The 25982-nt window shown below is 44.5% G+C and overlaps 1 protein-coding gene across 2 annotated transcripts in view; it reads right to left on the bottom strand.

The window, feature by feature from the left end:
* Nucleotides 1–25982, bottom strand: part of LOC309567623 (lysosomal protective protein-like) — a gene marked incomplete at its 5' end in the record, with an annotated part of 82423 nt that overhangs the window by 8143 nt on the left and 48298 nt on the right. Inside the window, 5 exons of one of the 2 annotated variants that reach the window (XM_082273037.1) lie at nt 1076–1177; nt 3232–3321; nt 17789–17861; nt 19120–19268; nt 22709–22781. In XM_082273037.1, coding sequence (XP_082129163.1) covers nt 1076–1177; nt 3232–3321; nt 17789–17861; nt 19120–19268; nt 22709–22781 — 487 coding nt within the window. The remainder of the gene's footprint in view (nt 1–1075; nt 1178–3231; nt 3322–17788; nt 17862–19119; nt 19269–22708; nt 22782–25982) is intronic. The other variant, XM_082273038.1, reaches the window with a different exon arrangement.

Raw genomic sequence — 25982 nt, 5'->3', positions numbered from 1 at the left:
AGCTGAGTGCACAGGGGTGGAGCCTTGTGTATAGCTCTGCATGTCGCCTCCTGCGTGACTTGGTGTTGGGCTCCAGAGAGGGAATACGACGGGGGACAGCTCCAGACACCGGACACACTACAGGCTATCAGGGGGAGGGGAGGAGCCGAGGGAAGAGGGGTGGAGCCCTGTCCAAAATGCTGCATGTGGCTCTTCTGATTGATCCTCTGCTGTGGCCAATTGGAAGGGAATAGGAGTGGACAGAGCCGCTCTCTCTTCTCCCGCACTGCCAACAGGAGAATGGGGGGAGGGGCGAGCGAGGGAAACACTGACAGCCTGTAGCTCGCCTTTCCCCTGTGTCACAGCACCACTGCCTGAGATCTCTGGTGGATCGAGCAAGGGAAAAGACCGTACTTTCACCGCTTCACTCACGTGGGGTGGGCGCCCCTGACTGATGTGCGCTCTAGGCCGGCACCTACCTTGCCTGTAGGTAGCGCCGGCCCTACTTGGGACACTATTTCTCCCAATGATACCAATGGTGGGTCCTTCTCATACCAAATGTCGTGATGCTCACTCCCACTGATGCCAGGAAAATTTCCACTCCTGCTGGCTACACTCTGGTCCCCCATAAAGTCCGAAGGACAATAAACTGGCCCTTTGTTTAGAAAGTTTGGAGACCCCTGATATACTGTAGAAGAAATTGAAGATAATGGGGTTGAAATATAAAGGAGTAAGTTCAAGAGTAGAGTAATTAAAAAGGGCCTTTTCAGCCAAAGATTAGGATATTTTCTCAAACACAATTGGATTAATGAAAGTCGGCACAACATTACATCATTCACTAAGCTAGGCGAAAATTGATAAGTGATAAGGCCTATAGTTCTTTAGTAAATCAGCTCCAATGCATGAATTAGTAGATTCATGACTTTGGAAAGCACAGTACAGAAAGTGTGAAGATGGCGTGGAAAGATTTGTAGAGACACGATGTAAGATGTGACAAAGACAAAGAAATGAGTAAATGAGAAAAGTGAAATAATAGGAATTGTACGCAATGATCAAGGTAGGAGAAGCTGCAACATAAATATTACTAATATGGTACCTTTACAGTTAGAAGTGTAAGATTGGCATATTGCTCCACATAACCGGCAATTTGTGGGGGATCCTCCCCTGTGTACCACCATGCATTGTAGGGTACTTCCATCTACAAGGTATAGAGAATACATTACACAGTGAAAGCTGTTGAACGACATGCAAAAAAAATGATTCCAAGGTGAGCTGAATTTAAAGTAAAACTTCAGCCAAAAGCTTTATTTAACTTTGGATATAATGTTGAAAGTTTAGAACATAACATTTTTATTGTTGTCTGCGTCAAAGTTGAGGAGCAAAATATAGGAATTTTCTTCTGGAAAAAGGACCCAAGGGCACCACATCCCAATTGAAGAAGTTGAGGAGCGCCATTCACTTATCAAACACTTTCTATTTGTCGCTGGACTTTCAGTGGTAATACTGGGATGATACCTGCAGCTGCAGACATCACCCCAGTATAGTTTTTTTAAGACGGCGGAAGGAGACTCCCCCTCCCACGGCTCGCTCGGGCTCTCCCATCCCACCAGGAGACCCAAGCAACCAGCCAAAGCATCTGCCGGCTGGCCGGACAGCCAAGCAAAGTTGGGATCGGCTTTGAACGTCTGTTCGTAATGGTAAACCAGATGTGATGACATTGGGTTCTACGTAATTTTCTAGCAAAAAAATATTTATTGTTACATGTGAAGAAAAAGGACCAGAAAAGGCCCGGACTGGAAGTTGTTAAATATATAATTTACCAGTTGTCACTGGAACAGATGAAGATGGCAGTCCCTCTCATTGTGGGGAGATGTTCCTACACTTCCCGTGTTGTCTTTAGGACAGGATAAGAGGGAACATCTTCTCAATGGTAACACAAACAGCAATATAAATTTAACAAAGGATCTGACTCATGTTTAAAAAAATGGCTGGAGAGACACCTCAATTTACTATTAAATATGTATTACTTTAACTGTGTGTTACAGAGATTTATGGGAATAAAAGTTACCTGCATGAAAATACGTTCGTTCTCCATGGCCCCACCATATATAAGAACATAGCCACCCTCTCTTGCTCACACCTCAGACAGACAATGGGATTTGTAGCATGCATAGAGCAGTGCACATAACCACAACTAACATGCACAGCTGTTTCCAAACAAACAGATGTCAGGGGGAAGAAAGAGAGGTTCAGTTGCTCAGGGAGGATATTAAAAGTAGTCAGAAACAATTTCATGAAAATTAGATTACAGGGCCAAGTAGTGGATGTTTATAAATTATTTTTGGAGAATATGGATATTGTTTAGTGTCAATTTAACAGCCGCTACTACTGAGAGAAGTTGTACAGCTCAACCCCCTCCCCCCCACCCTCCCCTCTACCCTCCCCTCTTCTGCCCTTTCTGCCATTCACAGAATTCCTACTGTTAGAATCTCTTTCTGTGAATGGCCAGCAGAGATCCTGTTAATCATCTGCTCCTTCATTCACAAAACACGATGTATTATGGGACAGTAATAGCATAAGTTCTGTGAATTGCAAAAGGGGACAGGCGAGTGGTGCAACTTATCTCAGTAGCAGTTGCTGGTAACATTTACAGCACCGGAAGAAGACAGGTGCTCAGGGCAGTATCTGGTGGCTCTGAAGGAGACACTGCAGGAAATGGTTGTAGCAGCAGAAGCCTGCAAGTAATGCGATACACGTCATTAGACATAATGAATGTGTATGGTGCTGCATCCCTAAAAAAAAAATTACAAATACGTCAGCTTTAATTATTATAAAAGGTGCTAATGTATGTTATTTATTTGTTTGTAAAAGTTCATTTTCCCTATTAGGCCCCTTTCACACTAGTGCGACTTGTCCCGCGATTTTGGACCGCAAAATCGTATGACAAGTCGTTTTCCATTATTTTGAATGAGCCCCATTCATATCAGTGCGTTTTGAAGTCGCACCGACTTCAAAGTAGTTCCTGCACTACTTTGCCACGATTTGATTGCGTTTTGAGCCATAGCCATTGCTTTCAAAGTCGCGGCAAAATCGCTGCAAAGTCGCGGTAAAATCGCGTTGCATAAGTGTGAAAGGGGCCTTAGGGTTTAGGAAGAAGATTCTGGTGTGCAATGATCCTTATGTCCATGCTGAATGGCTTGTCTGCCCTCACCACTTGAACCTATAGCCCGCAGCATACAGGGATACACATACCTTCAGTTTAAGTGAGGTTATGAACCATTCAACACCCAGAAAATTGCAAGCCATATCTACATCTCCGCTGTACACAAAAATATGGTAGCCCTATAGAAAAAAAGACACCAACAATTATAATAATAACAGTAACAAATACATGCTTACAGTATATAATAGGGCAAAGCAGCCTGTTTCAACCAAGGTGCCCAGGCACACTGGGGTGCCTTGAGGTTTCTTCAGGGGTGCCTTGGCAAAATGCCTAAAAATTGCCCAAAAATGTTATAAAAGCTAGCTTGTGGATGAAGCCTGCCTTTTAGTTACACAAAGTCACAGGTTTTCATTGTGCACCATTACAACCTTCTAGCTCCTGGCATTCTAATGACCAATGACATTGTCAGTTGATATGGAGGAAGTCAGTCGTCTGCATAGCATCCTTGTTTGACTCTCCCCTGCCCCTCTCCATCAAAGTTGGGTGTCACATTAGCTGACTGATGGAGAAAGACTGAGGGAGAAGAGAAACATTGGAATACTAGGCAGTACCAGTTTACCAAAGTGTATTTGCTTTGGAAGAATAAATCACCTCTAACGTTGGGTGTCCTACTTTTGTGGATGTTGCTGCAGTATGAAAATCAATTAGAATAGTTTTTACATTTTAGAATGGGGTGCCTGGAGAATGTCCATAATTTTTAACGGGTGCCTTGACTGAAAAGAGGTTGAGAAACACTGGGGTAGAGAGCAGTGTACTTATGGCAGTCATTAAGGGAAGAATTAATTCTGAATTCAGTTAAGTGATATCTAATAGGTTATTATTGGTAACAGCACTTTGTGTACCATCATTGCACCTTGACTAACCTTGACTTAAGATAAAGTCCATTCCTATCTCAGCAAGAGAGGTGCAGCGCATTTTAGAGGTTGTTGTTTTTTTATGCATTTTTGGGCATTTTATATTGTTTACCACTCATTTCTACTTGGGGGGGGGGGGGGGGGGGGGCATTTTATACAGTATGTTGTACCACTCATACCTACTGAGGAAATGGTACGGGTATGTCACTGGAGCTCAAGTGGTTTAAATGTCTAAAAACAATTGAACAAGGAAACCTGCTGCAAATGTGGAAATACACTTTAAATCTTCTCTTTCATATGCATCTCTTAAAAACGTATATTTCACATTTGAAGTCAGTTTCTTTAAATGCTTTTTACCAGCTACATTAAATGATTTGCTAAGGATTTGGTATATAGTACATGAATTTTGCCAATGCTTTAATCTGGGGATAGGCAACCTTTGGGGAAACTACAAATGCTGTGGCTGTCAATCTTGTAATGCCTGGTTTGCCAAGGCTGCCTACCCCTGCCTTGACTCCTTTTAAAGTCTAATTAATAAATATTTTGACGGGGTTTGTGTAGCTAGTTAGAGTCTTATTATTAATGGAGGTGTTAGTCTATTGCTACAATTATTTTGATGATGATATTCCTATGTCCTTTTGCTGTAATCTGTTTTTTGTATTTGTATCTATCTGTATCTCCATTAAAATTTGTGCTTCCATTAAAAAAATAAAATACCTACCTGAGAGGACATTTTTATGGAAACTGTCAACTAGAAGAAAGAAGCAACCTACTTTTTTTTAAATCCACCAAACCAAAACCAAGTGTGTAAATACCTCTAATTCAATATACCCACCACTTAAAGCTAAACTTTTGGCAGTTTTAAAATACTCAAATTAATGGAGCCCTGTATTCTATGCATTCATCTATACATCATTAAATTTATCTTTTAATGCAAGTTAAAGTATCTCAATTTGACCTCTCCTAAGGATACTAGTTGCTTGGCTATCATCCTCTGACACTGAGGGAGATTTACTAAAACTGTGGCACACAGAATCTAGAAATCAGATTCCAGGTTTTAATGTCAAAGCTTAACTTCTTAAGGATCACCCACCCGCCCGCCGCAGATTTACTGCGGAAGGCAGCCCCTCCTGCGCGAACCGACGTACCTCTACGTCGGTCGCGCGCCTGCAGCTAGGGAGCGAGTGTGCGCCGCCGGCGGCACGCTCCCGCCCCCACTCAGCAGCGGGGACTCCCATGCATGGTGTCAGTGGCAAGCTCCTGCCCCCACTCGATTGCTCTGATTGCCGCCAGCACCCACGATCGTTCCCCGCTGTGTGAGAAGAACGGTCAGCTGTTGTAAACACAGTTGACCATTCTTCTCTCTGGAATGATCAAAGAGCGGCTGTGATCCTTCTATATCGGATCACAGGTGTCTGTGATCATTTCAAAAGCCCAACCCCCATACAGTTAGAAATACTCCCCTAGGCTTACATTTAACCCCTTGATCACCCAATGTGTTAACCCTTTCCCTGCCAATGTCATTATTACAGTAACAGTGCATATTTTTAGCACTGATTACTGTAGTAATGTCACTGGTCCCCGGCAAAAGTGTCAAAAATGTCAGTTAGGGGTCCAATAGCTGTCCGCCGCAGAGTGCTGGCGAGGTAGCCGAGAAGAGAAGGATTTGGGCTGCTCTGTGCAAAACCTCTGCACAGAGCAGGTAAGTATAACTTGTTTGTTATTTTTTTTAAAAACAAGACATTAATAATACTTTAACTGAACAAGCTGAAGTTAGAAGCTGATTGGTTACTATGCACAGCTGCACCAGATTCTGAGTGCTCCCGTTTAAGTAAATCTCCCTCTGTGAGTCGAGTCTGCCCCAAAACAAGCATGCAGACCAGGAGCTCTAACCTCATCCTGAGTTCCCTGGCTGCAAGCTTGTCCTGGGTCAGCAAAGTAATAAAGGCAGACAGCCATGCAGGTGGCATTTTTAGAAGACTCTCAGCAATACCAGCCTCTATATTTCCTTTATGATGGTTTTTCTTTAAACAAGCCCGATATGTTAACAAGTAAAAATGTATGTAAATCCTAAAGTTTAAGTTCACCTTTTTTTGCAGAAAAAATTACACCTTACACCCTACACCCTACAACACCCCCCCCCCCCCCCACCTTCCCTGTCTACCACTGCACTTACCTCGATGGGTGATACAGTTTCACTGTCCACACAGCCTGGTGCAGCAGTCCTGGGGTTATTCTTCCTATTGTTTCTTTAGGGACACTGGGACAGATTAGAGCAGTTCTGATTGGTCAGAGTCAACATGTGACCCCACTGACCAATCAGAACCGATCTCATGCATTCTGGTGTCCCTAGGAAAAGAAGAGGAAGAACATCACTCTTTTCAAACCCCAGGACCGCCGGCACCGGCTGCATGGGTGGTGAAACTGTATCATTCATGGAGGTAGGTGCAACTGGAAATACGGGAAAGGGGTGAGAAGGCTGTAGGGTGTTAGTTCACCTTTTCCTTTTCTTATTTGCTCCCTTCTGATTTGTTAAAGCGGTTGTATACTAAAAAAAAAAATAAAAATAAAAACCCTGCAAGACAAAGGCATAATGAGCTAGTATGCATCGCATACTAGCTCATTATGAAATACTTACCTTAGAACGAAGCCCCGACACGGACCCCTGGACACTGCTGTGGGAGCTGACATGATCCCTCGGCGTCTCTTCCGGGTTCGGCAGCTCCGGCGCTGTGATTGGCCGGAGCTGCGATAATGTCACTTTTTCGGCAAGTTCCCGGCAAGGAACGCTAAAGGTCTGCCGGAACCTTCAGAGCGCATGTGCCACTCGCGTGAGCGGCTGCATGCAGTGCAAATATCTCCTAAACCATGCCGGTTTAGGAGATATTAATTGTACCTACAGGTAAGCCTTATTATAGGCTTACCTGTAGTTAAAAGTCGCAAAAAGCGGTATACTACTGCTTTAAATATAACACTGAGGTCGGGTTCACACTATGTTCAGCGTGGCTCACAGCAGGGGGTCAGTACATCCCCATTCACCGCTTCAGGTCTGAATTTGCCTGAATTTAGACCTGAAATGGAGCCAAAGACGCACAGAACCCTTTTTCAGTGTGGGCCATGGGAGCCCCCGAGCTGTGTGAACCGACTATATTGAGAGCTGGTCACAGTCTCCTGTCATGCAAATTGGATGCAGGGAAAACCGCATCCAATTTGCATAAGTGTGAACCCAGCCTAACTGTATCTGTACAAGTGCAAAAAATAACTGTTGACCCTGCCAAAAATCTTGTCAACTGATACGTTTTCAACTCTCTGCCTCTGCTGCGTTTTTATCAGTTACATTGTTACCGGCTATCTCCGCAGAGTACAGGAAATCTCCCCCCCCATGTGATGTAGATGAGAAGAAGGGGAAATGTCCACTGCCCTAGGGTGACTACACTGCTACTCCATAGATACAGTAAGCTAACTGCTTGCCGACTATTTACTGCTGCGGTCAGCCCCTCACAGGCAGAGCGACATAGGTCTACGTCGCTAGCCTGTGAGGGTCTAGGGAGCGAGCGCGCGCGCCCCCGGAGGCGTGCCCCCGCTCCCGCGCGGTTACGGACCCCCCCGCGCGTGTGACCGGCGGACCCGATGTCCGCCGGTCACTCGGCGATCGTCGGTACAGCGGAAGAAAGGCAGGCGGCTAATGTAAACAAGCCGCCTGTCATTCTCCCCTGTGTAGAAACAGTGATCATACGGTTCTACTATGTAGGACCGTTGATCATTGTTCCTACACATCAAGCCACAGCCAATCACAGTTAGAATCACGCCCCTAGGGACACACATAGCCCCTCCCTCTCAAAAAAAGTTAACCCCTTCACTGCCAGTGTAATTTTACAGTAACAGTGCATATACAGTGGGTACGGAAAGTATTCAGACCCCCTTAAATTTTTCACTCTTTGTTATATTGCAGCCATTTGCTAAAATCATTTAAGTTTATTCTTCTTCCTCATGAATGTACACATAGCACCCCATACTGACAGAAAAACACAGAATTGTTGACATTGTTGCAGATTTATTAAAAAAGAAAAACTGAAATATCACATGGTCCTAAGTATTCAGACCCTTTGCTGTGACACTCATATATTTAACTCAGGTGCTTTCCATTTCTTCTGATAATCCTTGAGATGGTTCTACACCTTCATTTGAGTCTAGTTGTGTTTGATTATACTGATTGGACTTGATTAGGAAAGCCACACACCTGTCTATATAAGACCTTCCAGATCACAATGCATGTCAGAGCAAATGAGAATCATGAGGTCAAAGGAACTGCCTGAAGAGCTCAGAGACAGAATTGTGGCAAGGCACAGATCTGGCCAAGGTTACAAAAAGATTTCTGCTGCACTTAAGGTTCCTAAGAGCACAGTGACCTTCATAATCCTCAAATGGAAGACGTTTGGGACGACCAGAACCCTTCCTAGAGCTGGCCGTCCGGCCAAACTGAGCTATCGGGGGAGAAGAGCCTTGGTGAGAGAGGTAAAGAAGAACCCAAAGATCACTGTGGCTGAGCTCCAGAGATGCAGTCAGGAGATGGGAGAAAGTTGTAGAAAGTCAACCATCACTGCAGCCCTCCACCAGTCGGGGCTTTATGGCAGGGTGGCCCGACGGAAGCCTCTCCTCAGTGTATGACGCATGAAAGCCCGCATGGAGTTTGCTAAAAAACACCTGAAGGACTCCAAGATGGTGAGAAATAAGATTCTCTGGTCTGATGAGACCAAAATAGAACTTTTTGGCCTTAATTCTAAGCGATATGTGTGGAGAAAACCAGGCACTGCTCATCACCTGTCCAATACAGTCCCAACAGTGAAGCATGGTGGTGGCAGCATCATGCTGTAGGGGTGTTTTTCAGCTGCAGGGACAGGACGACTGGTTGCAATCGAGGGAAAGATGAATGCGGTCAAGTACAGGGATATCCTGGACAAAAACCTTCTCCAGAGTGCTCTGGACCTCAGACTGGGCCGAAGGTTTACCTTCCAACAAGACAATGACCCTAAGCACACAGCTAAAATAACGAAGGATTGGCTTCACAACAACTCTGTGACTGTTCTTGAATGGCCCAGCCAGAGCCCTGACTTAAACCCAATTGAGCATCTCTGGAGAGACCTAAAAATGGCTATCCACCAACGTTTACCATCCAACCTGACAGAACTGGAGAGGATCTGCAAGGAGGAATGGCAGAGGATCCCCAAATCCAGGTGTGAAAGACTTGTTGCATCTTTCCCAAAAAGACTCCTGGCTGTATTAGATCAAAAGGGGGCTTCTACTAAATACTGAGCAAAGGGTCTGAATACTTAGGACCATGTGATATTTCAGTTTTTCTTTTTTAATAAATCTGCAACAATGTCAACAATTCTGTGTTTTTCTGTCAGTATGGGGTGCTATGTGTACATTCATGAGGAAGAAGAATGAACTTAAATGATTTTAGCAAATGGCTGCAATATAACAAAGAGTGAAAAATTTAAGGGGGTCTGAATACTTTCCGTACCCACTGTATATAGCACTGATTACTGTAGAAATGTCACTGGTAACCCCAAAAGTGTCAAAAATGTCAGTCAAGGGTCCGATCTGTCCACCGCAATGTCGCAGTACCGCAAAAAAAAAATCGCAGATCGCCGCCATTACGCGTTTAAAAAAAAACAACAAAAATTACAAAAATCTTTCCCTTTGTTAGTAAACGCGATAACATTTGCGCAAACCAATCAAAATACGCTTTTTGCAATTTTTTTTACCAAACATATGTAGCAGAAAACAAATTGGCCAAAAATGTTAAAAAAATGTGATTTTTAAATTTTTTTGGGGGGAATTTCATATAAATAAATGTGAAAAATATTGTTATTTTTGCAAAATTGACGCTCTTTTTTTGTTTATAGCGCAAAAAGTAAAAATCGCACAGGTAATCAAATACCACTAAAAGAAAGCTCTGTTTGTGGGAAAAAAAGGACGTCAAATTCGTTTAGGTACAGCATCGCACGACCGCGCAATTGTCCGTTAAAGTCACGCAATGCCGAATCGCAAAAAAAACCCTGGTCGGAATGGGGGTAAAATCTTCCGGGGCTTAAGTGGATAAACAAGCATTGTCATCATACAACAGGAAGTACTGAATTTTACTGGCAGGATCATCAGATTAAAAAAAAGCCTGGAAAAAAAGAAAATGAACACAGTCACCACATCTGAGCACTGGTAAGCTACCATGTGTTACATTTTTATTCTATGGTTTACACACACTTAAACTGTTTCAAGAACACATCCTTTCAGTCTCTGAGAACAATCTTCATACCATTACTAGAATCCAGGGAAACCAATTATTTTACAGGATATATCTTAAAGGAATTATGTCAGTAAAAAGGAGCTGTGAAGGCCATATGGATACATTCCCTGCCTTTTCCCCCTAAATAGGAGTTGTTAGTGACATCTTGTAAATACCGGACTGTCTTTCCATGCCTCGGGCAAGCTTGGGAAGAAGAATGTAACCCTCAGGATAGGGGGATCATTTGATAAATAAATCAAGGTGAAGTATGTCTCCTGTGTGAAATAAGGTCACTGAAAAATGTTCACAATTCACCTTCTATACAGTTTGGTGATTTATTATTCTGCTATAGCACATAGCTAAATATTCCCAAGGTAAACCGATTTTACATCTTTTATATTTCTCTTCCTAGCTTGTATTAACTTCTTGCCGACCATGTAATGCATACATGCGGCAGCAGGACTTTCATACATCCATGAGGCTCTGAGGTTCTGTGCTAAGAGCGCTCTCACTACATTGACATCTCTCGTCACTGTTTGAGATTGGATAGACTCCAGATCATGTGACTACTGTGACAACTAATCACAACGATCACACGATCAGGAGACACCTCTGTCAGCCTGCTTTTTATGCCCACCTAAAAGGCCACCAAGACACGGCAGCAAGGGGTTAAAGTGTCTATGACTAGACAAAACAAAAACATATGGACTATATCTCTTCGAAACATGCACATATTCAATCCTATCCATATAAACCTGGATTCATTGTGTAGCACCCTCCTAGACAGGTGCTAGGTAAAAGCATCTATTTTGCTCCTGCTGCTTTATCAGGGGAGCTGATTTGTTAGTTTTGCCTGTCACATGTTTCCAGGTGTGATTCACTGGGTCTGAGGGAGTGTCCCCACTGTATCCAATGAGGGAGCTGGTTGGACAGTGGAGGAAACCCAGCCAGTGACACATCCTGTTTCATGGCAGTCCCAGTGGGAAGGCATGTGGCAATGCATCCTGGGATTGGCCATAAATAGGGCCGGAGCATGTGACAGTGCATCTTTTGGCAGGAGCAATGTCCCAGGAGGAGGTGGACGGTTGTCTCTCCTCCTGCAGAGTGAGGAAGGTGGTCCAGGCGGTCGGCCTAGGGACCAGGAGTGGAGCTAGGCTGCAGAGGATCCAGTGTGCTGACCAGTGGAGCTGTTGGGCAGAGGACTTTGGGAAAAACAGTATCGTGAGTACCAAGGGATCTGTCTAGGGGTCTGCCTAAGAGAGGGGACCACTCCAGAGAAGTTAGGGGATCAAGGAGCCAGCTCTCAGAGTGTTACAGTAAAGGGGGTGCCGTATAGTGAACCCTGAAGATTAGGAACAAAGGGGGTGCCAGGAAGGGTCCTGAAGTTGTTCAGCAGTACAGTTCAGTTGCTTCAAAGTACATAGTTACATAGTAGGTGAGGTTGAATAAAGACAATAGTCCATCCAGTTCAACCTGTGTAGGTGTGTGTGGCTGTAATCATCTCACATAGCCCTTAATGTCCTGATCCTTGAGATGTGCGTCTAAGAGTCTTTTGAAAGCCACCATACTTCCCGCAGAAACCACCTCTTGTGGTAGAGAATTCCACGATCTTGTAGCCCTAACCGTAAAGAACCCCCCACGTTGCCTGAGGTTAAAACGCTTCTCCTCTAATCGCATTGTATGCCCTCTTGTCCTCATGCAATCCCTTCGACTGAACAGCTTTTTTTCTAAGCTGAGATCCCCATTGAGATATTTATAAATTGCCATCATGTCCCCCCTCAGGAGTCTTTTCTCCAGGGAGAATAAATCGAGGAATTGCAGACGCTCTTCATAGTTAAGGTCCTCCAATCCCCTAATCAGTTTAGTTGCCCTTCTCTGGACTCTCTCCAGCTCCAACACATCCCTCCTGAGTACTCCAGATGCGGTCGGACCAGAGTTTTATAAAGTGGAAGGATTATAGTCTTATCTCTGGAATACATCCCTTTCTTTATGCATGCTAATATTCTACTGGCTTTGGCAGCTGCCGCTTGACATTGCATGCTGTTGCCTAATCTATCATCAACCAAGACTCCCAGATCTTTCTCCATTTTTGATTCCCCCAAGGGTTCCCCTCCTAACGTGTATTGTCTTTTTATGTTTTTAGTCCCCAAGTGCAAAACCTTACACTTCTCCACGTTAAACCTCATTTGACATGTCGTTGCCCACTCCGTTATTTTGTCCAGGTCATTCTGTAGGATATCTGCTTCATGCTGTACAGTTATTGCCCTGGCCAATTTTGTGTCATCTGCAAAAACTGATATTGAACTACTGATCCCGTCCTCAATGCTGTTTATGAATAAATTGAACAAGGTTGGTCCCAGGACAGAGCCTTGGGGGACCCCGCTTACTACCTCAGACCAGTCTGAGTATGCGCTGTTTACTACCACCCTTTGGACACGCCCTCTTAGCCAGTTCCGTATCCAAGAGCAAACCCTGCTGTCGATACCTGCAGACCTTATTTTATAAATTAAGCTCTTGTGGGGAACTGTATCAAACGCCTTAGCGAAATCCAGGTACACCACATCCACTGGTCTGCCCTTATCTAGCTCACAGCTCACCTCCTCGTAGAATGTTAAGAGATTGGTTTGACAAGAATGCCCATTTGTAAACCCGTGCTGATTACTGCTGATGATGTTGTTGTCTTTAGCATACTCTACGATATAGTCCCTTATCATCCCCTCCAGAAGTTTACATACTATCGATGTCAAACTGACAGGCCTATAATTTCCCGGGATATGCCTCTGCCCCTTTTTGAAAATCGGAATCACATTAGCTTTCCTCTAATCCCCTGGTACATTTCCTGTCATAATACTGTCAGCAAAGATCAGGAACAGTGGTCTAGATAGAACCATACTGAGTTCCTTGAGTACTCTCGGATGTACGTAATCCGGGCCTGGTGATTTGTTTGTGTTAAGTTTATCCAGCCTTTCCCTGATTTCACCCTCTGTTAGCCATAGTGGCAAATCCTGTGTATTACTACTAACCATACAGTCATGGTCAGTGTACCCCTCCTTTTCCTGCGTAAAGACTGACGAGAAAAAAGCATTAAGCACGGTTGCTTTTTCAGTGTCCTCTGTAACCATCCTCCCATCATTGTTAATTATGTGTGCAATATGCTCTGCCCTAGTTTTTTTGCTGTTGATATATTTAAAGAATTTCTTTGGGGTTTTTTTTACTATCCTCCGCTATTTGTCTCTCAAAGTTGATTTTAGCCATCTTGATTTCGTGTTTACTTTTCTTATTTGCCTCCTTGTATTGCTCGAAAGCCGATACTGTGCCCTCTGCTTTATATTTCCTGAAGGCCAATTTTTTTCCCCTAATACATTTTTTAACGCTACGGTTTAGCCAGCCAGGTTTGGCTTTGTCTCTTCTAAATTTATTTCCCATAGGAATGCACTGCAAGATGCATTTGCTTAATATGTTCCTAAAGCATTCCCATTTTTCCTCTGTGGTCAGTGATCCCAAGGTTTGGTCCCAGTTTACCCTTTCCATCAATGAGCACAATTTTGGAAAGTTTGCCCTTCTGAAGTTTAGGGTTCTTATGTTCCCCACTTGCCTTGTTATATTGTTATTTACACTAAATGTGATCATCCTGTGATCGCTAGAGCCCAGATTGTCCTGGACTCCTACCTCCGAGATTAGGTCTGGGTCATTAGTGATCAATAGATCCAGGACTGCGTTTTCTCTAGTAGGCGAATCCACCAACTGTGACATGTAGTTGTCCTGTAAGGTTTCCGTGAATAGACGGGCCTTTTGTGAGTGTGTAGTCCCCTCTTCCCAGTCAATGTCGGGATAATTGAAGTCCCCCAATATGATGACTGATCCCAGTTTTGCCACTTTACCCAGTAGTGCTAAAAATCCCAGCTCTACCTCCTCCTCTTGTTTAGGTGGCCTATAGCAAACCCCCACAATTACTTTTCCCTTTTCTCCTTCCCTATGAAGTTCTACCCACACAGATTCTAAATCCATGCTCATCCCATCCGTAATGTCACTCCTCTCTATCACCTTTACATTGTTCTTGACATAGAGACATACCCCTCCCCCTCTTTTTCCTACCCTTTCCTTCCGGTACACCGAATACCCCTGGATATTGGCCAGCCAGTCATGTGAGGGGTCGAACCAAGTCTCCGTTATTCCCACAAGGTCTAGGTCATCCTCATGTACTAACATTTCCAACTCATCCATTTTATTAGCTAGGCTCCTGGCATTAGCATATACCCCTCTTAGTTTTACGGAAGTGAAACGTGATTGGCGGTTATGTTTATTCCTGTTTGGGCTGAGATTTTCCCGCACAGACCTGCCAATTGACGTTATGGACCTACTGTCGCTGCTGACCCTACAACTGCCTTCAGTCCTTTGCTCCCTCCTGACTGACTCTACTTCTGAGCCCTCCCCCCCGTCTCCTAGTTTAAAAGCCCCTACAACTTGGTGGCCATCTTTCTCCCCAAAAGAGCTGTACCGTCCCCATTAAGGTGCAGCCCATCCTTACTAAAGAGCCGGTAGCCGACTGAGAAGTCAGCCCAGTTCTCCAGGAACCCAAACCCCTCCTTCCTACACCAATTCCTCAGCCACTTGTTAAGTTCTCTAATCTCCTTCTGCCTCTCTTGTGTGGCTCGAGGTACAGGCAGTATTTCAGAGAAAACCACCTTGGAGGTCCTATTCCTCAATCTATTACCTAAGTCCCTGAAATCGTTCTTTAGGATCCTCCACCTTCCTTTTACTTTGTCATTAGTGCCCACATGCACCATGACCGCTGGGTCAACCCCAGCCCCACACAATAATCTGATGTGCCGAACGCGGGCGCCCGGTAAACCACAAACTGTTCGGCTACCGAGATCTTTTTTACAGATTGCCCTCTCTGTCCTCTTGATAATTGAGTCCCCAACTACCACAACCTGTCTAACCTTTCCTGAGTCAACGACCCCCTTCTTCCTGGAGCCGCCCCTCCCCTGGCAGCTGGGGGAGGGCCTCTTCTCCAGCTCTGCCACCCCTGAGCTGATATCCCCCTCAACCTGCAATGTGGCAAATTTGTTAGGGTGTACCAATTCAGGGCTGGCCTCCCTGACGCTCATCCCACTAACCTTCCTAACGGTCACCCAGCTGCGTACCTCTGCTGCTTGCGTCTCCTCTTCTCCTCCCTCCTCTGTGCTGGCCCCTGCCAGCGCCTGATGGGTCATGTCCAAGCTCCTTTCCAGGTTGTTGATGCGACGCAGTCATGCCACTGTGTTCTCTAGATCCAGGATCTGGTCTTCCAGAGCTACAAGTCGCTCACATCTTGCACAGCAGTATTCGTCCTCGATTGGTTCATCAAGGAACGCATACATGCAGCAAGAAGTGCACTGAGTGGCATCACCAATCCTGTCGGACATTATTACCCACTACTCTATGGGGATAATATTAACGACCTGCTGTTCCTTACCTACACTACCTCTATCTCCCCTGGTACTAAACCTGGGGCACTCACCAGTCGCTAATATCCTCACCAGTCACTAAGATACTCACCAGTCGCAGAGATACTCACCAGTCGCAGAGATACTCACCAGTCGCAAGGATACTCACCTGTCGCAAGGATACTCACCTGTCGCAAGGATACTCACCAGTCGCAAAAATACTCACCAGTCGCAAAGATACTCACCAGTCGCAAAGATACTCACCAGTCGCAAGGACACTCACCAGTCGCAAGGATACTCACCAGTCACAACCAGTCGCAGAGATACTCACCTGTCGCAGAGATACTCACCAGTCGCAAAAATACTCACCAGTCGCAAAGATACTCACCAGTCGCAAAGATACTCACCAGTCGCAAAGATACTCACCAGTCGCAAGATACTTACCAGTCGCAAGGATACTCACCAGTCGCAAGGACACTCACCAGTCGCAAGGACACTCACCAATCGCAAAGATACTCACCAGGTACTCACAGAGCCTCAATCAGTGTTCAACCTCAGTCACCAGTCTTGTGTGTGTGTCCCTTTAAGCCTGGCACTTGCAGTTCCTGACCTCCTCCCTCAGGCGGTCAGTCTTCTTCCCAAGCTCCTGCCTCCCTCCTCTGTCACTTGCCGATCAGTCTCCCCTCAGCTCCTCTCCCTGCCAATGACCAGGTCAGGTATTGTACGTCTCCTCTGCTCCCCTGTCTGCCGCCCGCTCTTGCAGGGGGGGGGGGGGTTACCGCACCGCTCGCTGCCCGCACACCACACGCTCTTTCCTCTTGGCGGGGGGGTGTTACCGCACCGCTCGCTGCCCGCACACCACAAGCTCTTTCTTCTGGGGGGGGGGGGGTTCCCACACTGCTCACTTCTCTTCTTAGGAGGGGGGGGGGGGGGTTCACACACACTCACTCGCTCCTTTCAGTCACACACACGCGCTCCTCACACACGTCCGCCCTGTCAGCCTCTGTTCCCGCGCTCTGCTCTAGTCCGCAGCACAGCACCACCTGTCTGTAGAAAGCCGCAGCACAGAAGAGTTTGCCGCAGCACGGCAGAGTTGTACAGATTACTTCAGAGTACAGATTACCTCAGAGAATTACTTCAGTTCTGCATCACAGCTAGTGACAGACTGAAATCAGCGGCCTAGCCGTGACTAGTTTGATTTCAGTGTTACCCAGCGTTAACCAGCATTTATTCAAATTGTCCCTGCCTATCGTGCATAGTTTTGTTCAGTTGGAGTATCCCACTCATCCCTTCTCCTATCCAAGTTCCTAATAAAATATAAAAACCAAAGAAACTGGACTGATTCTTGTCTGAGGTAAAAACACTTGGAAAATGCCAGATTGTTCTACAGTTGCTAATGGTAACCCATTGGGACCCGTAACCAGCAGCTCCCTTGGGAGTAGTGCTACAATTGACTGCAGTTTTTCCTGATTTTCACAAATTTTGCCAACACTTCATTGGATATTAACATTTCAAACTGAAATAATCATAGCATAAGGCCCAACTCAATACTCATACTCTCTTCGACATTATCCTCCACAGAAAGTTTACTGACTCCGGTAGCTGTTCCCCACTTCCCAGCTGAATGACACCAAGCCTCACTCAGTGTCCATGTGTTTTAGGTACAAAAAAAGGGGCTCATATTTAGGGTCAGTGTGTTTGGGAGAAAAAAAAAAGCAAAATGCACACAAATGTGGTATCCTAAAGCACGTCAGGTGGTGGATCATGGCAATGGCAGAAAATATACAGCTATAGTTTAAAAAAAAAAAAAAGAAAAATCTGTGGATATCTGTTATTATCTACCACCGAATGAAGTCCCAATTTGTTCTGGAAAAAAAACAAGGTATAATTTCCCTGATGTGCCTCATGATTTTGCATACTTTTGCCGGGACTGAATAATAGTTGAGAAACACTGATGTGCGCTACCCACCTCTGCTGGCTGGCACACAACTAATTTTTTCATATATCAGAAAGTTACCTTCTTCAGGAGTTCCAAGTACTGATCCTGTACATCCTTCAACTCAGTATCAAAAAGTCCGAACACTTCATCACTAAAAGAGAGCAGAAAGACAATTGCTATAATCCTACAGCGATGTTTTTACTGATCATGGGCAGTTGCAGAATTTACAGAATCAGTAATGGGCTAACAAAAATGGAGCTCATCTTTTAGGGCACATGTGTCAAACACAAGGCCCGCGGGCCAAATATGGCCCTCCAGGCCATTTCATGTGGCCCTCACACCTCTCCTGGAGCTGCAGTAGAGCTCCAGCCCTCCTTTGAGCCTTCTGCAGACCCTGCACTTTCTGCTTCCCAGCTCTGCCACCAGCTTCTTCCCAGCAGCAACACAAGGTAAGGGGGTTCACTTTGATGTAAGGGAGGGTTTGGGGTGGACTCTTAACATCAGATATAAGGGGTTTGGGATGCTCTGGACATCTAGTATTACAGATGCAACTGGCCCTTTGAGGGTAATCATAATGCTGATGCGGCCCTCGATGAAGTTGAGTTTGACACCCCTGATTTAGGGGCTAAAAAAAAGACCAGCTTGGCTGCCCAATTAGATTCTTCCTTTAATTTTCTAACCTTTCTTGGGAATTTTAAATGGAGAAGCTAATTGGGTGCTGTCACCAACACAAGCAGTTCAGTTCCAGTTAATTAAGACTCTATGGGGGAAATTATCCAAGACTTGCACAAGTCTTCTAAACTGAGAACATGGAGCAGTTGCTGCTTATAATTAAAAAGAGGGGCACAATCCCCTTTGTTAAAGTGAAAGTTTATGGTACATAATAAAAATGGGTAAAACGGCAGGACGACACATCACTGGAGTCAAAGTGAGTATAGTTCTGCTTTAATTAGGAGCAGACCCTTTCTGTTCTGTGGCTGTGACAGACACAGAACAGAGAACGGATAAATAGAGCTGCAAGCTCTGATCTCACAGATGCCCATGCCCCCCACTAAGCTCGGCATGGGAAGGGAGGGAGGAAGAGGTTAACCCCGTGCAGCCTCTGCTCCTGCTGTGTTAACTGCACTGGTAGAGGGAGGGATGTGAGCTGTCTGCTGGCAGCTCACATTCAATTTGACAGGTCACACCTGGTGGGAATATGAGGAATTTTTGCTAGTCTTTGTTAATGTGGTACACACCAATTCTGGCAGTTATAATTGGAGCAGGAATCTAAGTTAATTCTTAGGCAATTGTCTTATGTTCCTGCTTTGCTATCTGCTCCTGAAAACTGCCCCAACCTCACTGTCTGCAGGCACTGAGCTCCTAGTCAATGTTCTGTCACCCACAAGAGCTCCTTGTCCACTGCTCACCTACATATATCCCAGCCAGTCTGTGGAGGTCGGACATGCAGTTCTGCTTGCACCTCGTGTTTATTTAGGTAGGTGTTGAGACTTGTGTAATTTGAACAGGGTATGCTCAGTCTTATTGGCTTCTCTAGCTTAGACAACTTTTTCAGTTTCTGTAAAACAAAAAAAGAAGAGTATGATTAAAATTGCTAGTGAAGGAAATTTCTCAGTGCAAAAAAAAAAATAGTGTGCCACCTCGATGTGCTCCCTCGAGGTGGCACACTATTGTTTTTTTGCACTGAGAAGGAATTGCACGGCGGATCAAGCAATACGAGGAAGGACTGGATCACTAGTCTGAGGCAGCTCCTGGGAGAGAGGAATATACCAGCATACACCACCCCATATTGGATCCATTTAAACCCAGGAGAGGATAAAGGATCAGATCTATTAATAGATCTAGAGGCGCATTGCTGTTAGCATTGAGGGGAGCAGTTAGCACACCTAGAGGTGATGAGCACTGAAGATCACTTGTTTCACAAGGGATAAAGGTGGAAGGAAGTTGTATTTAATCCACAGAAGAGGAGTTTCATTTATAATTTTTGTTTGGACACTTGAACACTATTTATGAACTTTATGATTATTGTTTCTTTTGATTGGGACACTATAAGGATTGGCACAGAGCACTTTAATATATCACACATATCACTGGATTTTGAATAATAATATCACCATAAGCACTTTATTATTATATTTTAATAGATTTTTTATCAATTAATAGTAGTATAATTTATGGAGTTTTTTATGGATTATTAGCAGAATATTTGATTAGATTGGGATATATAGGACACAAGGGTTTTAAATGAATTATTAGTAGAATATATGTCCAGAGAAGGGCAACTAAACTGATTAGGGGGTTGGAGGACCTTAACTATGAAGAGCGGCTGCAATCGCTCGATTTATTCTCCTTGGAGAAGAGACGTCTGAGGGGGGACATGATAGCAATTTATAAATATCTTAATGGGGATCTCAGCTTAGAAAAAAAACTGTTCATTCGAAGGAATTGCATGTGGACTCGAGGACATACAATGCGATTAGAGGAGAAGCGTTTTAACCTCAGGCAACGAGGAGGGTTCTTTACGGTTAGGGCTACAAGATTGTGGAATTCTCTACCACAAGAGGTGGTTTCTGCGGGTAGTATGGTGGCTTTCAAAAGACTCTTAGACTTACATTTCAAGGATCAGGACATTAAGGGCTATGTGAGATGATTACAGCCACACACACCTACACAGGTTGAACTGGATGGACTTTTGTCTTTATTCAACCTCACCTACTATGTAACTATATGATTTGAATATAGATGACACAAATTTATAATTTTGATCTTATAATTTTATACATTGATTTATGGACTTTGTATTTTACTCACTCACCATTTGAATATTTATTGATATAGATCTATTAATTATCCCTGAAGCACGGTACTCCCCCTCTATTTATTTTATTTAACTGAGTGGTCACCAGTAACAGTACAAGCAGCATTAAGGGCATACACATTTTTAATATCTACCAAGACAGCGCAAGAATCATACCCATATAAATATAACTTTAATAGTGCGATCTCAGAAAAATAAAAGGCTTATGCAGCTCATTTTGCACATCTGCCAAGTAACATTACAAATCATTGGTTGAAAAAAAAAAAGTATTCCCCCAAGGTTGAACTTTTTTTCCCTTAGCAGTGTACATGAACAAGATGAGATGCATAATGTCATCATCAGGTTTCTGACCACCAGGGGACACATAGCATGCATGCTGGGGAAACAACGCAAGGAGGAGGCAGGTAAGTACTGCTGCGTTTATTTGTTTTGTTTAATAAAATGTATTTAGGTTTATTAAGGTATGTGTGATGGGGAGCGGGGTGCTATAAGTTAGGGCATCCTATTAATTATGAACAGTTTGCCAGTGTACCACAACAAATCAAAAAATGCACCCTTTTTTAGCAGCAGACCATAATGCATGTGCATTGTAGTACGCAGCAGTGTGTCATATGTTGAATCCTACTGTACAGTGCTTTCGGTGCCATTCACAATTATTGTCACCACAATGTAGCGCACATAGAGCTGGTGCATTGTGTCAATGTACATGTTTCTCCAAGCGTTGCTGCAACATGCAAGTTTGAATGGGTCATAGAGCGGGTCAAAAACAAAAGCACATCTTATGCTTTAGACCAGGGGTCTCCAAACTTTCTAAGCAAAGGGCTAGTTTACTGTCCTTTAGGCTTTAGGGGGGCCAAACTGTGGCCACTGGGAGTAGAAAATGCTCAGGCATCAATGCCCCATCATTGGTTTTGATGGGAGGAATAGTGCCCCATTGCTGATAGTAATGAGAAGAATAGTGCATCATTGATGGTGTCAGTAGGGGGAATCGTGCTCCATCACTGGTGTCAGTTGGTGGAATAGAGTCCCAAGGACCAGATAAAGGCAAATAAAGGGCCACATCCGGCCTCCGGGCCGCAGTTTGGAGACCACTTGGAGCGCTATAAGTTAAGGCATCCTATTAATTATGAACAGTTTGCCAGTGTACCACAACAAATCAAAAAATGCACCCTTTTTAGCAGCAGACCATAATGCATGTGCATTGTGGTGCGCTGCAGTGTGTCATATGTTGAATCCTACTGTACAGTGCTTTCGGTGCTATTCACAATTATTGGCACCACAATGTCGCGCACATAGAGCAGGTGCATTGTGTCAATGTACATGTTTCTCCAAGCGTTGCTGCAACATACAAGTTTGAATGGGTCATAGAGCGGGTGAAAAACAAAAGCACATCTTATGCTTTAGACCAGGGGTCTCCAAATTTTCTAAGCAAAGAGCTAGTTTACTGTCCTTTAGGCTTTAGGGGGGGGGGGGCAAACTGTGGCCACTGGGAGTAGGAAATGCTCAGGCATCAATGTCCCATCATTGGTTTTGATGGGAGGAATAGTGCCCCATTGCTGATAGTAATGAGAAGAATAGTGCATCATTGATGGTGTCAGTAGGGGGAATCGTGCTCCATCACTGGTGTCAGTTGGTGGAATAGAGTCCCAAGGGCAAGATAAAGGCAAATAAAGGGCCACATCCGGCCCCCAGGCCGCAGTTTGGAGACCACTGCTTTAGATGTACAGTGACTTCTATCTTTGTAGCAAACAGCATGCTTTGAAGGAGGTACTTAGGAAAAGTAGGCACTTCCTTTGTATGCCTTGCGTGTATTGGACGAGTGATATTAAAACTGCACTCCAGGTGGATATACACAGCACAAATTAAAGCAACTATGTATTCATCACCATATCTTTACATGCAATCCCCTAAACATCAACAATCAGACTAGGAGAAAGAGAAGTAGCACTAGGAGAGACTACTGCTTCCAGATAGAAAACAAGGGTCTCCATCTACAGAATGCTGGCAGGTCAGAGGCCTCCACGAAGGCTGAGAGTAAAACAAATTGTATGACTTTGTACACCTTTTGCTTTGATTTAATTGGACTGTAATCAAAAGGATATACAGAAGCATGTATACATTTTTCTGTGATACCTGTAAATTGTACGTTTAATATATTTATGTAGCATTTGGGTACCTACCGCACGAAAATGGGAATGGACTTCAGCGCTGTATTCACAAGGATGGTATGCTACAATGTGGTCTCCTAAATCCCTGGGGGAAATAAAAGATATAACTTCTGTTAAAAGAAACACTGAGGGCCCATTTGAAATGGCAATGGCAGTGTACAATAAAGAATGAAAAATTGGACATTTACTGTTTTTTAACAACAACTCTCACTCCAGGACCCCCTCCATCCATTGAGACCCCCTACTTCACCCCCCTTTTTCCCCAAGCAGAATTGTATGCTTTTGTCTACTTGTATACCTTCCTTGTCTTCAGACCAGCCACATAATACACAGGGTCCTGTTTGGTCTTCTTTTCATAATGGGCCGTCTAAAATTTTGCCCTCGATGCAGCACTGTCATGCATCAATACACTAAGTGTAGGGCACCATGGTGACGTTCATACAAAGGATGTATCTAACCTGCAAAGAAACCTCTCGTCTCTAAGCTTCCATGGTACACAGCAAGTGATGACAACTTTAGAAACTTAGCATGAAGAAAGGCCAGCAATCAATATAGGAGATAAGTCTTTTACTGAAAACAGTAGTAATGCTTTGAGAAGGAGGACCTGTGTGCAGTGCTGTATCTTGGCCCAGGCCAACAAGGCCCAGGCCTAGGACGGCACTTTGCAGGGTGGTAGCAAAAAATCAGTGACCTGCAAGAAAAAAAAACAGCCTTCTCCCGGCTCCTACACGAAAAGGGCCCCCACCGGCTTGCGCTATACGTTTAGTATAGTGCCAGTCTAATGGGGCAAATTGGGCTGGAGGGCAGGGTCAAAGAGGCAAATCAGTCTGGCAGCCCCATAAAGGAGTCCCACTGTTACCTGTGGGTATGATAATACCGGCCGTTGAGGACATTCGGACAGACCGCAGGCCGCCGACCACACTTAATACAACTGGCCTGACGGCCGCCAATGCTAGTAAGTGTGGCACTGCAGCCTAATGCTCTGCCTACCCTCCTCCACCCCCAGGTATGGCAGGCATTATGTCAATATTATAAGGAGTAATCTTACTAATCCCATGACATGAGGCTGTACTAATGGGCACTGATGGCCACTGATGAGGTGGCACTGATAAGCTGCACTGAGGTGCTGCACTTATAAGGCATCACTGATATGCTGCACTGATGAGCACTAATAGGCTGCACTGATGGGCACTAATATGATGCTCTGATGGCCACTGATGAGGCGGCAATTTTGGGAATTAATAAACTGCACTGATGGGCACTAATGAGGCTGCAATGATAAGGCAGCACTGATATGCTGCACTGATGGGCACTGATGAGGCTGTACTGATGGGCACAAGGCGGTCCTGATAAGCTTCACTCATGGGGCTGCACTGATGTGCTGTCCTGATGGGCACTGATATGTTGCACTGATGAGCACTGATGAGGCTAAGCTGATGGCTCTGCTCCTTAGAGCTTACAATCTAGAAGGGAAGGGCAGTAATGAGGCTGCACTGATGGGCACTGATAGTCTGTGGTTGTGGTCTGTGGTTTACAGATGACAGGGCGGGTCATAAACAGGAAGGGGTGTGGCCTTTACAGGCAGGGGTGAGTCATATTAAAATTAGGGGGTGTCTAAGTTTAGTCAGGCCTAGAGCAGCACAAAACCTAAATACACCACTGCCTGTGTGTCTACAATTGTAAGTCAGTGATTGCTGCTTGCAGTAAAAGAGCCATATTTCATGTGGGGTACTGGTCTTTTTTCATGGTGATGTCCATACTGCTCTCACTCACAGTATGTCCTTAAACCAGTGAATTGCCACAGTTCATCTTTTATCTTGAAGAGCAATCATAAACACATGGTTGGAGGCACAAAGGTCCTATTGGTCAAGAATCACTAGCTGTCTTATATGGATTTCTGGCCTTTCTTCATGCTGAGTCTCTAGTGGTGTCACAGCTGGCTGTGCACCATGGAAGTTTGGAGGCCAGAACCTGACATATTTAGATCTAAACATTAAAGGAAAATTGTTGGCCAACAAGCCACTGCATCCAATCCAATGCACCCACTGTTCAGGTATTCTAACAGTTGTAGGTGCCAGCTGTCAAAATATAACTGACAAGGTAGGTTCCTACATCCATGCTGCTTAGAGTGGATAGCAGAATCAATGGAGAAGGCACCTTTCATACATATAGACCGTTTGTAAATTTTTCATCCATCTACTGACAGATGTAAAACAGACATTAATGTATCTCAATGGAAAAATGTTGTGGCAAAAAAATGATATGGGCGGATTTCTGCCAGTTACAGGCTATGTCACACCCCTATGTCACACCTCTCCAGCCTGTGTCTTAAAATAAGAGGGAGGTGAAACCTCCATCACTCACGATGTAATATCTTACCCCCATTGTGTTTAGCTGATTAAAGGGCAAGGAGGAGGAGGAGGGAGGGAGTGGGCTGTCATTTACCCCTATGTATATGCCCACATGTGTGACTCTATAGTCACATAGGCTGCTCAGATGTGATAGGGAGGAAATGCTCTGCATAGAAAATCACTGAAAACTGAGCTGGTGCAGAGTTGCCTCAACAGCTGCAAAATCCCGAACAGAATTGGGGACATTAACAAAAGGTGAAGATAGAGAGCAGCAGGATCAACCAGGTTTTTTGCAGAATACAGAAAATGAATCTCATAGTGACTGATTATGAACAGCATGCAATACAGCATTTATTGATAGTCCTCTATTCTAGGCTAAGGAGCAAACTCTGTCAGAGTAGGTCTGGTGCCACCTCACAAGGAATTCATCTACCTTAGATGCGGCTACTGAGATTAATTTAGGAGGCGCCATGCTGACTGCAGAAAAAAGTTGGTAACAAGTCAAATAAACAGAGATTGGGTGTATGGATCAATGTGGCAGATCGTCACTGAGTGGGAGCTCTCAAGGAGTCCTACTCCATCTGAAGTAAGACTATGCCACCAAAGTTGTTTTACATTTAAAATAGTTTTCCATTATAATTTATATAATTAAGGCTTTCTGGTCCTTTAAACAATGATACAGTGAATGTTGAAAAGCTAGGAAGATCCATTAACATATTTTATTAATTTTATATCCCTCTTTATGAAAAGAAAATGACTAGAGTTGAGCGGACACCTGGATGTCCGTGTTCGGCGGGTTCGGCCGAGCTTGAAAAAAAAGTCCGGGTCCGTGTCCCGGACTTTTTCCGAACTTTATCCAGAAACCGAACCCCATTGAAGTCAATGGGGACCCGAACTTTCAGGCACTAAAACGGCTCTAAAACACCAATGGAAAG

Source organism: Pelophylax lessonae (genome assembly GCF_965119305.1).
Source record: "Pelophylax lessonae genome assembly, chromosome: 11".
NCBI lineage: Eukaryota > Metazoa > Chordata > Amphibia > Anura > Ranidae > Pelophylax > Pelophylax lessonae.
The sequence above is the reverse complement of the archived record's forward strand: the minus strand, read 5'-3'. Positions and strand labels throughout refer to the sequence as shown.